General features: G+C 38.7%; 1 protein-coding gene across 3 annotated transcripts; it reads right to left on the bottom strand.

Annotated features, from left to right (window-relative positions):
• Positions 1–297: 297 nt before the first annotated feature.
• Positions 298–14847, bottom strand: LOC145614385 (putative inactive purple acid phosphatase 29). 3 transcript variants are annotated; one of them, XM_081669437.1, is made up of 6 exons: positions 14625–14847; positions 10143–10526; positions 2546–2940; positions 1928–2378; positions 943–968; positions 298–714 (listed from the first exon to the last, which is right to left on the bottom strand). In XM_081669437.1, exons 2-5 carry the CDS (start codon positions 10447–10449, stop codon positions 964–966), a joined length of 1158 nt encoding a protein of 385 aa, XP_081525563.1. In that variant the 5' UTR covers positions 10450–10526; positions 14625–14847; the 3' UTR covers positions 298–714; positions 943–963. The 3 variants fall into 3 exon arrangements, with proteins under 3 accessions (XP_081525563.1, XP_081525562.1, XP_081525561.1); XM_081669436.1 differs by lacking the exon at positions 943–968 and having other exon boundaries at positions 10143–10515; positions 14625–14846; XM_081669435.1 differs by lacking the exon at positions 943–968 and having other exon boundaries at positions 14625–14845.
• Between the last annotated feature and the right edge of the window lie 569 nt (positions 14848–15416).

The raw sequence follows: 15416 nt of genomic DNA, 5'->3' as shown, positions 1-15416 counted from the left end.
GTATAAAGGGAATTTGATTTCTTTTTTACATTATTGTGGGAAATCCTCCTTTCTTTACACAATATTATTCCCACCTAATACCTGCTTCCAAGTGGAAGTGGATCGTAATGATAAACATGAATAAAGCACATACTTGAGGATGAAATTACAACACTATGGGGATTACAATGTTAATGTCATTCATTATTTACACTTAAAATTGATTCTTATTACCACCATATATTACCGGTTATTAAACGAGTAGTCAGTGCTTCAAATGGGTAACGTGTTGTTCATGTAACACTTCTCTCAACTATATAATGACAATCACAAATCACAATTAGCTTACATATAGGGAGAGGTGCACAATTTATACAGCCTTCAATATCCTCTATTTCTTCCAACATACTCTTTTTATATAGACTTAAGACGCCAACTCAACTGAATTTTATTCTATCTTGTAGCAAATGAGGTTCTTAAAGATGTAACAAAAATTTGCAGGCTTTTAAATTGAAGGCCCCAAATGCATGCTTAATAAGACCTTCATCACATATCTAGTAGAGAATTTTATATTCTATGACTTTATGTAGACGAGGTTTTACACAGTTCACTGTAAACCTGTATCTATATCCATTTGATCACTTACAAGGCCATTATCTGCATATACAGACAGATTTTGTGAGCCATGCACTTTCAGAGCCTAGGCACCATCAGTATGCTTCTTCCTACGGGCTCCTGTATGTGCAGCAAGACAGCGAAATCAGACCATGCAAATTTAGTACTTTGTATAGTTTAACAAGCAAATTAAGTGCTTCTTGGTTCTTTGGGATATATAACAGATTAAGGGAATGGCAATAGGTTTGTGTAAAATCTTATTTTTAATGCCTGTCAAAATCAAGTGCATATAATGGATGCATCTCTAAAACAAAAGAAAATTTTTCTTAATTCATTTGCATCACTCACCACATTCACATATATAGGCGGTTATCCTGAACAATACAAAACAAATGAATCAAAAAATCAAGTTTGGTGATTAGTGCAAAACCACGAATTGAACATCCATTCACCATTAAATTTCATACGCAAAATAATTAACATTGACCCATTTTCTACTTATCCAAAACATGATAGTGTACAGATTACAAAATGAGCTGAGGAGGAAATGACTAATAGCAAATACAGTCATATCAGATGTATAATTTCATGGCTTAACAGCAAGGCTATTGATCCATGAAACCGTCACAATTTTTGTCCTTGCGTAAGTAATAAGTAACAAGTTTGGAATGAATAGCAGCTGGTACAGTGGAGGTGAAATGTGGTTGTGGGGGCAGCAGGTTGCGGATATGGGCAATGGCTGGCTGTTAGTTGGTGGTTTGCATTGATTAAAATGGTAAAGGTTGTCAAAGTTAATGAGGATGAATACGTTATGGAAGAACTAAGTCACAGGGCGTGTGGAGAATGGCAATATAAATTGGGAATGCAAACAATTCGATAAATAAAAGGGGAAATGCTACAGCAAGTAATGTGTGCATGACATCTTAGATCTCAAGGACATATAACATATTGGTATGAGCCTATAAAACAGATCCTCTTCAAGTAACATAGTGTGCAGAAGACTATATAACTGGAAGGCATAACATATCTTTAAGCAAAAACACATACCTTTATAACATACGCTGTAGAATTTAACTCAGACAAGAAGTGATGAACATGAAGAGAAATTGACCATTTATTTGTGTACGCATGTTAAATATTATTACTTACAAAGTTACAATTCACGACAGAGAAATGAAACCAACTCTCCGATAACCCAACTATAAATTTTTGCTAATAACTTCTAATTTCAATTAATTTTAGACGATAGAAATTATGGCATTATAAATCAACGACACCTATCATATTTCATACAAATAACTCGAGCCTTAAAAACAAAAAATAAAAAACTTACCAATTGAGCTCTTGCTCCAAAGGACCTGATTGTCAATAGTAGTGAGGTTTGAATCATCAAGACGTTTCCATGTTTTTATAGACTTGACTGCTCCCCAGCCTCCTTTACCAATCTTCTTCAAATTTATCTTCACCACTCTTGCCCTCCTAGCCCAACCAGCCTTCCCATAGGCATGGTATCCAAAACCACCCGCATAGCAAAGATTTATATCCATCAGCTTACCACAGAAATCATTTTTGTGATCATGACCAGTAAAAACTGCTCTGATATTACCTGCTTCAAGCATGGCTGTAAAAAAACCTGAGTTTATGCTCGGTGAAGAAATGCCCTCCTGCTTAACACCTGTAAAGTTTGATGTGTCGAAACTTGCATATTCAGGCAACGGAATGTGGAAATACACAAGTCCAGGAGCAGAGTCCTTTTGGGGTTCTGGGTGGTTCATGTATGCTTTCTACAATGAAAATTTCAATGATTGAAGTTGGATTAGTATTTCATAAATTTTTGAGTCAAGCATGCCAGAGAAAATGTTTTAACACGATTATATGAAAAGTCAAATTCAAAACACAAGGAAATCGTGTCTGTTTTTAAAATTATTTTAAGCGATTAATATAATAGTACCTTCAATCTCCTCGAAGTACGAAGAAACCAAGACTGTTGAGAGGTCTTAATCCAGCCGTATACAGAAATTGAAGGAACTGTTGAGTAGTCTCCACTGTCAAGGAAGTAAAGATTAAGAACTGACTTATTCTGGAAAGGTGAACCATTGACACCAGCCACCTCAAGGTTATAGTTTCCAAATCCATCAATTTTCCCAGCATCATGCGGATTCAACAGAGCTAAGGTGCTTTTCATGTTGACTATGTATTTCATGACTCCCTCCCTTGAAAGAGTGGATTCCTGATCATGATTTCCAAGAACAGCAGCCCAGGGGATGTTGGACAGTACTGCAGGAGCAAATGCAGCATCCATTGATTTTGCTGGATCAGTAGCATCTGAACCATATATGTTGTCACCTGTCGCAACAGACAAATTATCTTCATATTTTATATCTTAAAGCACGATTTTTTAATCATTTCATTGCCTGAATTTGCAAGTTTTGATTGTGCCTGAATCTAACACGATGTCTTCAATATTTACCAAGCCCACTTGTTTAATGGGGTTACATGGTGACACAATTGACATGCAAAAAAGAACTACTAGACTTGGTTGTTCTTACAAGGCTAGTCTAATAATGGTTTGTGAAAATTCTCTTAAAAGAATTCTAGAGAATAACTTAGATAAGCACGAAATGACATAATTTTTCTGATCTTCACACATGAAGTGTTCTGATTTAAAGAGAAATGAAACATCCTTAGGGGCATATCTTTTAATGCCAAACCACATTAACAATTCTTTAGTTATAACTTCTTATAACTAACAAGTTCATAATTAAGTTATAATAATAGATAATTAAGATAATACATCATGCATAGAACCAGGCAGTACTAAACCAAATCAAGCCATGATAAGGGATGCATGGAGGGGCAGTGAAGCTTCCAGAATCACTTAACACTTTGCATAGACGCGCTGCCTTGTTTTTGCATGGACGCTCATTTATCTATGTCTAGGCGTCTAGCTCAAAGGTACTATTGGGCAGATTATTCTATACAAACACGGGCATGCAACAACCCTTTTAACACTTATTCTTAACTTTATGTTTATTATTCCTCAAACCTGAAGAGTTTTCCTTACTACACAAATTCAAATGACATAAATCATGTAATATACTTATTAGCACAATTACTCCATAAATGTTGCACAATCCTTCTTTAATATAAACTCTTATTGCATATACATTGCTTAACATGATAAATACTCAAACTTGTTCATTATGAAAATGTCAAAACGACTGAAAGCATTTGAGCATGTATTGATGTACTGATCATTCGTGTTGATGATCAATACATGCTACAATCAATACATGTTACAATGTCGAAACATGATAAGTATTGATAATGTGAAGCACACTAGTTAATTACATGTTACATTGTTCCTATGACACCATTTATAGGCCTTGTGTCCATGTCCAAAACATAGGAATACTCCAAGCTAAGCATAGAACTGGGTGAAGCAACCAAACTTCATGCTGATCTAATAATAAATAAAGAAAAAAAATCCATGTTGTAAGTAAGAGCCTCATTCAAGCATTGTTGAACATTGAGAATACAATTTAACATGGATATCAGATATCCCACCCCCCGTGTTGGACAGCAGGCCGAAACTAGGGCGCAGAGAAGGGGTGGAAGTGTTGATTAAGTGGCATGAATTGCCTGGTTTTGAAGCGACTTGGGAGGATGCCGAGGCTATGAAATCAAGGTTTCCAACATTCCACCTTGAGGACAAGGTGGCGCTTTTTTGGGGGGGGGGGGGGGAGTATTGCAATACACTCACCTCCACCACCACACATTCTGACTTACAGCAGGAGGAAAGGACAGAGACAGCAGCAACATACAACACAACAAGCAGCACACCCACTACCATGAGCAGCAGCAACGGTTTGAAGGATTCGGCAGAGTACCTTTTATTAATTGCTTAGCTAGAAGACAAATTGTAGTAATGACTAACAATCAAGGCAATAGGCCAAATGCTTGTAATTCAAGTAGTATAAATAGAATAGCCTAAGGAGAGAGAGAACTATTCAGAAATCATTGTAAAAGACCCTTGGAGAGTCATGGCCTAAAGCCATGTTTATCGATTACAAGCTTTCAAGCTAATCCAAATACAATCCTTCGACTTACATTTATCTCTTTCACGCTTATTCCGTTGCAATTGGTATCAGAGCAGACATGCCACCGACGCCGCTTACCGTGACTCCGGAGAGGGTGGCCGCGCTGGAGGAACGAGTAGAAGAAATTCTCGAAAAGGTTGGTGATGGAGAAAACTCCATTCAGAACACGTTGACGAGGAATCAAGACAAGTTCTTTGAGGAGATGAGGGCGATGATGGCGGCGCTGCACAACCAGGCGAACGGCATGGGAGAAGTGAACCACCCTCTGGGTCAAGGCGGCATCAAATTCGGCAACTGGAGGGTGCCGGTTCCAGTGGAGGGTGTCGAAACTTCAACCATGACCAGCAAGGAGGAAACAAAAATTGGAAATTTCGCAAGTTGGATATGCCCATATTCGACGGCTCCGACCCGGATGGGTGGATCCTAAGGAGCAAGCAGACTTTCAGTTTTACAAACTGACGGAGATGGAGAAATTACAGGCCGCCGTTGTGGCCATGGATGGAGACGCCTTGAGGTGGTATCATTGGGAGAGCCCTCGTCGTCCGGTGGTTGGTTGGGAGGACCTCAAGGGCAGAATCTTTTGAACCAGTTTCGACCTGTGAACTCGGGTAGTTTGCACGAACAGTGGCTGGCCGTGGAACAGACCACCACGGTGGTGGAGTATCGGCGGATATTTATTGAAAAGGCGTCGCCACTAGCTGACGTCCTTGAAAATCTGATGAAAGGTCAATTTATCAACGGGTTGAAAGACGATATTCGGGCCGAGATTCGGATGTTGAATCCCCTCACATTAGAAGATGCCATGGATCTTGCAATACGGGTCGAGGAAAGAAATCGGGTCAGCACCACCAAGAAAATGGGTGGGGCATTTTCAAAACCCGGACCCTATTCCTACTTTAACCGGAGCCCCGCTTCCACCTTATTTGGGAGTGGGCCAGCCAAACACAATCACCTAAGCCTTACAACTCCAGCCCAATTCGAAACAACCCATCAGCCAACCCAAACACATACCAAACACAAACCCAAACCCTTTTTTTCAGTTAATAACCCAACTCAGCCTTATCCTACACGTTCTAACTCGAGTGCTTCAAGATTCAGTGGAATGGTGCGAAGACTCACTGAAAGAGAGATACAGGAAAAGAAGGAGAAGGGTCTCTGTTTTAGGTGTGATGGGAGGTGGACGGGGCCCACTCATATGTGTGCCGCCAAGGGGCTTAGTGTCCTACTGGTGGAGGAGGAGGAATGTGACGAGGAGGGGGAGCTACAAACCATGGAGAACCCGAGCGAAGAGGAGGAGGAGGTACCCACCAACGTGTCCATGTGCTCCATTGTTGGTCTTACCAATCCGAAAACCATGAAATTCACCGGAACAAGTCAAGGGTAACCAGTTGTGGTGATGATTGACCCGGGAGCCACCCACAATTTTATATCGACCACGACCGTAGAGAAGCTAGAGTTGCCGATTGAGGTTAATAATTCCTTCGGGGTAACATTGGGAAATGGAGAAGCCATTAAGGGCCGCGGCCATTGTAAGGGGGTGCTTTTAAAGATGAATGAGGAGTTGGAGATAGAAGAAGAATTCTTACCCCTACCATTGGGCAACACCGATGTGATTTTAGGGGTACAATGGCTAGAGAAGTTGGGGTCGGTAATCACAAATTGGAAGCTCCAAGTGATGAGTTTCAAGATAAACAGCAGTATAGTGACGATCAAGGTGACCCGTCACTTTCACGCACGGGGGTGACACTCAAAGCTATGATGAAGACTCTATGGAAGCAAGGGGGAGGTCTATTAGTGGAGTTGAACCGAGTAGAAGAGGACAAGGTGAAAGGAGGTAGTGAAGTCCCTAATTTTGTTCAAGGAGTGTTGAAGGAATTTTGTGGGGTCTTTGAAGAGCCGCAAGGGCTGCCGCCAATCCGTGGGCACGAGCATTCCATCATACTCAGAGATGGGAGGAATCCGGTGAGTGTACGACCTTACCAATATCCTCAATTTCAAAAAGACGAAATTGAGAGGCTCATAAAAGAGATGCTAGAAGCCGGGATCATCCGACCCTCCTCGAGCCCCTTTTCAAGCCCCGTGCTATTGGTGAAGAAAAAGGATGGATCATGGCGTTTTTGCGTCGATTATCGGGCCCTCAACAAAAAAACCGTGCCTGATAAATATCCCATACCCGTGATCGATGAGCTACTAGATGAATTGCACGGTGCACAAGTTTTTAGTAAGCTTGACTTGAAAGCCGGATACCATAAAATTTTGGTGCGACCGGAGGACACCCATAAAACGACTTTTCGCACTCATGAGGGTCACTATGAATTTTTAGTGATGCCCTTCGGTTTGACCAACGCACCGGCAACCTTTCAATCACTAGTGAATGAGGTCTTTCGACCATACTTGAGGAAATTTGTTCTCGTCTTCTTTGACGATATCCTCATATATAATGCAAGCAAGGAAGAGCATATTGATCATCTACGAGTAGTTTTGGCCACACTCAAGTCTCATGTGTTGTTTGCAAATTTTAAGAAGTGTGAGTTTGGAAAAGGTGAAGTAGCTTACTTGGGCCACATGATTTCTAAGATGGGGTTGATGTAGATCAAGAGAAGATACAAGCCATGGTGAATTGGCCCACCTCAAAATGCTTAAGAGATCTAAGGGGGTTTCCGGGCCTAACGGGCTACTATAGGAAGTTTATTAAACATTATGCACACATAGCCCACCCATTGATAGATCAATTGAGAAAAGATAATTTCGGGTGGTCCACTTTGGCTGAACAAGCTTTCCTCAAATTGAAGACCGCCATGACATCGGCACCAGGTGATGCCAGACTTTCACAAGATTTTCGTGGTGGAATCCGACGCATCAGGATTCGGGTTGGGTGCGGTGCTGATGCAAGAGATGCGGCCCGTGGCCTTTTTCAGCAAGGTCCTCGACCCAATTGGCCGGAGCAAGTCGGTGTATGAGAAGGAGTTAATGGCTGTCTGTTTAGCCGTTCAAAATGGCGACACTATTTGCTAGGTCGACGATTCATTGTTCGCAGCGACCAGCAAAGCCTAAGGTTCATAATGCAACAGCGTGAGGTCGGATCCGAGTATCAGAAATCGGTCACAATTAATTGGGTTCGATTTCGACTTGCAATACAAACCGGGCTTGGCAAATCGCGTGGCTGACGCGCTGTCACGACGGGGTAGTGAAGAGAAGGGGGCTGAATTGGGGGCCTTGGTTGCCACGCAAGGGGTGGATTGGTCAGTTCTGGAGTAGGAGAGTGAGAGGGATGAATTTATACAAAAATTGAAGAGGTCAATTGCAACAGGGGAATCGATTAAGGGCTATACCGTGGAGGAAAACCACCTCTTATACAAGGGCAGGGTGGCCGGCTACTTCTAGCCTGAGGTCGGTTCTCATAAGTGCTTACCATGACTCGCCGGAGGGGGGCCACGAGGGTGAAACAAAGACGTATTTGCGCATAGCCAACGATTGGTGCTGGTGGGTATGAGGAAGGAGGTGGCGGAGTATGTGAGGAGGTGTGTGATTTGTCTGAGAAACAAACTCTCCCAAAGATCTCCGGCGGGGTTGTTACAGCCACTTCCCATTCCGAAGAAAGTGTGGGACGACATAATGATGGATTTCATCGAGGGACTCCCAAAATCTAAGGGAGTAGATACGATCTTGGTGGTGGTTGATCGGCTTTCGAAATATGCTCATTTCTTGGGGCTCAAACACCCCTTCACGGCAGCTGGAGTAGCGGAAGTTTTTATGAGGGAGGTTGTTCGATTACACGGGGTGCTGGAGAGCATAGTGACTAATAGGGATCGCATTTTTGTTAACAGTTTATGGAGAGCTCTTTAGGCTTCAAGGAACCGCACTCAAAAGGAGCATCTCATACCACCCTCACGTGAACAAGCAGCTCGAAACTTACCTTCGTTGCTTTGCCGGTGATCAACCTAAAACTTGGGCCAAGTGGCTAGCTTGGGCGGAAAATTCATACAACACCTCCCCTCATTCGTCCACTCACATGTCTCCGTTCAAGGTCGTATATGGGAGGGATCCACCTAAATTATTGCGCATTGGGTTGGGACAAACCACTGTGGACGCGGTTGAGGAAGTCCTAGAGGAAAGAGATGTGATGTTGGATGAATTGAAGATGCACTTGACTCGCGCGCAGCAAATTATGAAGGAGAACGCTGATGCACATAGGAGAGAGGCGGAATTTAAGGTGGGGGATAGCGTGTTCTTGAAATTACAGCCCTATAGGCAGCGTTCATTGGCGAGGAGGTCCTATGAGAAGCTGGCAGCACGCTACCACGGTCCATTTGAGGTCATTCAGAGAGTGGGTAAGGTGGCCTACAAATTACTCTTGCCCGAGTCATGCAAATTGCATCCAGTGTTTCATGTTTCACAATTGAAACAAGCTGTGGGAAATATCACGACTTCATTGACAATTCCAGAGCAAATTACACCTGAATTGGAGTTGATCGTGGAGCCAGAGGCTTTGTTGGACAGCAGGCCGAAGCTAGGGCGCGGAGAAGGGGTGGAAGTGTTGATTAAGTGGCATGAATTGCCTGATTTTGAAGCGACTTGGGAGGATGCCGAGGCTATGAAATCAAGGTTTCCAACATTCCACCTTGAGGACAAGGTGGCGCTTTGGGGTGGGGGGGGGAGTTTTGCAATACATTCACCTCCTCCACCAGACATTCTGACTTACAGCAGGAGGAAAGGACAGAGACAGCAGCAACATACAACACAACAAGCAGCACACCCACTACCATGAGCAGCAGCAACGGTTTGAAGGATTCGGCAGAGTACCTTTTATTAATTGCTTAGCTAGAAGACAAATTGTAGTAATGACTAACAATCAAGGCAATAGGCCAAATGCTTGTAATTCAAGTAGGTTAAATAGAATAGCCTAAGGAGAGAGAACTATTCAGAAATCATTGTAAAAGACCCTTGGAGAGTCATGGCCTAAAGCCATGTTTATCGATTACAAGCTTTCAAGCTAATCCAAATACAATCCTTTGACTTACATTATCTCTTTCACGCTTATTCCGTTGCACAATTTCGCCTCCTCTCTCCCCTTCTAACTAAAACCTATGTGAAAGATGTAAATTATACACCTTTGAAAGAATTTGAGGAAAGAACTGCATTACAAAATTTTTAAAAAGTTATAGATTCATTATATTTGTCAACAATAATGTGCAGCTGGTTCCCAAATTATTAGTTCTAGTGATTTATTAGTCAATAAGTCTTTAATTAAAAGTGAGAGAGAGAGAGATCAAATTAAAAGATCTCATAAGAGTGACACATGCACAATAATAGATATCTAAAACATAGATTTTATGATGGAAAGAATTTTCTGAAACACTCTTTTCTTTAGTAAAAAATAAAAAAATAAAAATAAAAAATAAAAAAACCATATAAAGAGAAGATGGCAGGATAAGCAAGATGAGGTACCTGTGAAGACAATGAGATCAGGCTTCTCAGCTTTTATCATTCGCTGGATAAAAGCAGTAGTGTTGAGATCAGAGCATCCTTTAACTTGATTAGGCAACACATCCAAGCATGGCGTGATCTTGCCATCAGCATAATGCATGTCTGCGACTTGCAAAATCTTAAAAGCACCCTTTCTATTAAACCTCAAGGGTGTTGAAGTTGCACATGTCAGTCCATTAAAGATACAAAGATTAATCACCAGAAACAGGGTCTTCAAGCAAGAAAATGCAAAGAAAGGTGCTTTCTTATCAAACAGAAGTGCCACCATCCCTATCTTTTTTTCTTTTCTTTTGATTTGATCCCAATAACCACACAAGGCCAGAATGTTTTTGAGCTGCAAACAAACTGATAAACATATGTCAATATCAAAAATCCTTAACGTGAGTCACAAAGAACTACTAAGTACAGCAATATGAAACATCATATCATAAAAGCCAATGTTTAGTTTGAAAGGCCATGAGAAAACTCGTTAAGTTGGATGACAAATATTGCCAATAAGGCTCCAATAAATTGGACTTCAAATTTCATGCAACATTAATCATGATCTGTATATTTTCCTCACCAATAAAGTGTAAAGGATAATGATGACTAAATCACCATTATCATTATTATCTACTATTTAGGGCATACTTAGATTGAGAGTAATGTATTACTGGGGTAAGAAAAGTAATACTAAACAAAATGAAAATAAATATAAGGGAGGACAATATACTGATGGTGTGATTGTAAGGAGTTTTATGCAGTGGCAGTGTGGTGATAGATGAAGAAAGGGGAACAATTACCCTCAATTTGGGGTTAATAGTCACACTAGGTGGAGTGAGGGTAATGATTCCTCCACCTCTCTCTTTTCCTCATGTCACAACTATCTTATTTCATTTATAAACCCCTTATCTCATTTATAAATACCTTAATTTATTAACCCCATACCAAGCATGGCATTACTATTTGTGTAATCTATTGAATCATTATCTTTAGGTTGATAGCCAAACTATATCCCTAACTTTTAGCTAATGTCTCTTGTCATATTTTGTACCTAGTCATAGTTTGTTAATCTTCAATACGCATAAACCCCTTATCTCCCCACAACACCTCCAATCACTTATGTTTTTCCTAGTTTGACTTTTATTAATACCTTAATTTATTAACCCCATACCAAGCATGGCATTACTATTTGTGTAATCTATTGAATCATTATCTTTAGGTTGATAGCCAAACTATATCCCTAACTTTTAGCTAATGTCTCTTGTCATATTTTGTACCTAGTCATAGTTTGTTAATCTTCAATACGCCATTCATATACTATATCTACTCTTGTATACTCATCAATATTAGTAAGCTTTCCAACATTCTTTTTCTGATAACTCTATCATAAAAATCTACTAGATTAGGGCATAAGAAATGGAAATGCAAACATGGGCAGCACTTCTTAAACCCTATTTTCATACAATAAGGAAATAGAGAAATGCAAAACATAAATCAATAATTGATAATTCTTCTTGAAACTTAAAAGTATTAATTTGTTTTATTTGCAATGATGGAAAAAGTATAGATAAAAAGACTATATACATTAAAGAACTATGTTATAGAAAGTAATTAAGCTCGTATGGAATGGAGGAGGAAGATTTTTGTCGATAACTGCACATAATAATCACTTTTGGTTCATGTAGCCAACCCCACTAATGGGATTAAGGCTTTTATTGATTGTTTGATTGATTGATGAAACTCTTAATATCCTTGAGGAGAAAAACCTGCTGGTATGTTTCAACAATAACACCTCACACACTTTTCAATAAGAAATATTGACAACTAAAAAGGAATTCCACCGATGAATATGACTCAAGAGCTGGAGCCTAGGAGGAAAAAAGCCTTTAGGATAAGTAATTTTTCCATTTTCCTTTGTTTTGTTTGTAAAGGGTGAACTCACAGATAAATAAACAACCTTCTCCGCATTTTTACCCTATATTCTCATGTTCCTCTCCATCTTCCCTCACCCTTCTTCTCTCATCAACCTCCATTATCTCTTCTCTTGAGCTTATCTCCTAAGAAACCAGACAAAGAAAAACTAATTGTCAATGGTGTTTCATCATAGAAATTTTATTCCATGAAAGTTAAGTTCCCTTTGCCCCTTTGGACATGTTTTCCATTTGACCAAACCGGACAAGGAACTTCACATCACCATTGATGATATGGGAGAACCGATTGTATTGCGTTAGTTTTGGCATGTCAAGTGCATATTTGAAGATGCACTAGTAAAGAAAGTGAAAGGAAAGATAATGTTGAGGAAGGCAAAAAATGACTTGGATGGAAAGAGTTAAGAGGGACATGAAGAAGTTAGATATACAAGAACATATAAGATTAGAGAAGGGAAAGGAAACATATGATCATAGTTGGCAAATATAAAAGATAAAACTTTTGTCCATGTAGCCGACCCCATCATTGGGATTAAGGCTTTGATTGTTGGTTATTGTATTAAAATTTTCAATTACATATATCCCTCCATATTTTTCAAATGTAACCGTGCAAATATTGGCTTATTTTAACAAATTTTCCTTATTTATTTTAGTAATTAATTTTGATATTCAAGTATTATTTACTTCCTCTAGTCCAGATACACTTAGGGCCTGTTCACATTTATTGAACTAAGCTGAACTGATTAGAGTTGAACTGAACTGATTGGAGCTGAATTGACTGAGCTGAAATGAATATTTTATGAGAGAGGGAAATTAGGAGCTGAATTGAACTGATTAGAGCTGAGCGGAACTGAAATGAAATTAAGTGAATGTGAACAGGTCCTTATAAGGGATCACTAATAGTTTCAATATATTTGCTTTTGGGTTTATGATAAAAAATGCACCTTATCCCTAGTCTAACCACTTTTTCGCTCATTTTCCACATGCAGTCTCTATGTTATTGTTGGTACATAACAAGAATATAATGGTAATTTAGTATAATAATAAAAGGTGGTGGAACCACATTTTGTCATTTTTAACTTTAAATTTTAGTGTACAGCTGTAGTCAACTTAGTGCCATTATAACCATCCATGATTCTATTACACAACCTAAGGTATATATATTAGCTTTAAAAGTATATAACATTGTAACAATCTTTCGTACCATTATAATCATTTACAGTACTATTTCATGACTCAAGTGTACATATCGAAATCAGTGGTATCAATGTTCAAATTTATAATATTTACAAATTTGTCATATGTAACAACAAATACATAACAACACTGCATTACTACTTCCTCTAGTCTATATTATTAATAATAATCTAATCCACCTTAATTTACAGTTCAATAATCCCCCCGTCCCACATTTTTCACATACATTTACTTACCATAGTATTTAATTATATAGATAATAATATAAGTTTCAGCGCGGTTGACCACACGGTGTGGCTAGCCAAATGTACCACAGTGTGGCTAGCCAAATGTAAAAGTTTTATAATATCAACTTTTTAATAATGTATTTTTTGCTAATAATCAATTATATATATGTAATGTCAAATTAATGCATTGGCTTGTGTGCAACGTTTGCTTGCGTTAATCATTCTAGGACGAAAGTTGTATAAAGTATCACATCCAACTTCTATGTCCATTTCAGGATGTGAGCAAGACATGTTAGGGCCTGTTCATATTTACTGAATTGAGTTGTACTGAACTTATTGGAGCTGAAGTGAATTGAAATGAGCTTAAATGAATATTTTGTGAGAGAGGGAAATTAAGAGCTGAACTGAAGTGATTGGAGCTGAATTGAATTGAACTGATTGGAGCTGAGTTGAACTGAATTGAAATTAAGTTGAAATGAACAGGCCCTTACTCGTATTTGTGTGTAGTTCCAACCGAAATAAGAAATTGGGTCTTTTTTTTTCAAGGGATAAAAAATTTGGGGGAATAGGGATGATAACAAAAGGAAGAATAAGGCCTTGTTTGGTTCACCTTACATTTGCTTATATGAGCTTATCTGACCTAATCTGAATGTCAGATCTGGCCTAATCTGAATGTCAGATTTGACCAAACTTTGACCTAAAATATACGATAATCTATACAGAAAAAATATATCAAGTGGAGTCTTGTTAGATTCGTAATAATGAATATTTTATTAATGTGTGATTTTTAAAAAAAAATTCATTACGAAATTAAAGATATTTAGCAATAAAAACTACACGTAAAACGATGATTATCTGAACTTATTTTTTCTAAAATAAATAAAAATAAGATGAACTAAATAAGGCCAAAATTTATTTTTAATCAGAGATCAATCAAAGAGATAACCAGAAATAATCTAATAGTTTCTCAAATTTTCACTTCAAAAAGATAACAACCATAATTTTAAGTAGGCATTTATTGAAGCTGTAAATAAATGGTATGAAAATTCACAACACAAATAAAATTATAAATAAATAATGAATAAGAAGTTCAAAAAAAGAATACTGACCAAATTTTGTTTGATTTTTGTCGATGTCAAAGTGTACTGATTGAGCAAAAGCCGATCAGAAGAGGCAACACCATAAATAATTGAGCTTACTTCAATTGCTACTTGTATTTATGAGCAATTAGTGTGAGAATCTCTGACTCTTCTTTCTCCCCAAAAAAAAAACTCCAAAAACAGTCGCCATTAAAGAGTCACTCAAGGACAAATGCTTGTAAACCGTGGAAATTATTTTTTGCCGTTTTGTGAAATACAAGTATTGAAAAGTCGATATTTACTGTAACCCGTGAAAATATGAGCTTTACGGCTAACATAGCTCTTAATTTCTAACCCGAACCGCTAAATCCAATTGTTTAGAACCAATCCAAGAAGGATTTGAACCGTTAAAACCTTTGTTTTTAAAAATTGTAAACCGATATTACCCTATTTATTCTAGCCCGAAACTAAGCCGAACATAAGTTGTGAAATCGTTAATAACCTGACCCATTATCTAGCCGAGCCGTTACAATCCTAGACCGAGAACAGCTTGAATTGATTACGCCCGAACCCGATAGCACCCCAACCTATTTTAAACTGAAATCGTTTAAATCGGGCAAAAATCTAACAAACCTGAACCGTTCCAACCCATAACCTGTTGTGATCGAACTGTTTCTGTAATACCCTAATAATTCTCCCTTTTCCAAACCACTTAATTTGAATAAAGTAGAGGAGAACTATTGACTTGTTATTGTCACGTCTTAAAACATTAAGGCTTTATCAGAATATTGCAGCGGAAAAAGCAAACTTAAGTCTTTAAAT

The sequence above is a fragment of the Chenopodium album genome, chromosome 25 (assembly GCF_948465745.1).
Source record: "Chenopodium album chromosome 25, dcCheAlbu1.1, whole genome shotgun sequence".
NCBI classification, from domain to species: Eukaryota; Viridiplantae; Streptophyta; class Magnoliopsida; order Caryophyllales; family Amaranthaceae; genus Chenopodium; species Chenopodium album.
The sequence above is the reverse complement of the archived record's forward strand: the minus strand, read 5'-3'. Positions and strand labels throughout refer to the sequence as shown.

Bases quoted from the DNA above. Each gene is read 5' to 3' on its own strand.
- LOC145614385 (XM_081669436.1), bottom strand. From the start codon at position 10,449: ATGGTGGCACTTCTGTTTGATAAGAAAGCACCTTTCTTTGCATTTTCT. The intron at 2,941-10,142 runs GTACCTCATCTT...CTGTTGCGACAG, and splicing joins TGATCTCATTGTCTTCACAG to GTGACAACATATATGGTTCA. The intron at 715-1,927 runs GTAAGTTTTTTA...CTGCACATACAG, and splicing joins TTGGAGCAAGAGCTCAATTG to GAGCCCGTAGGAAGAAGCAT.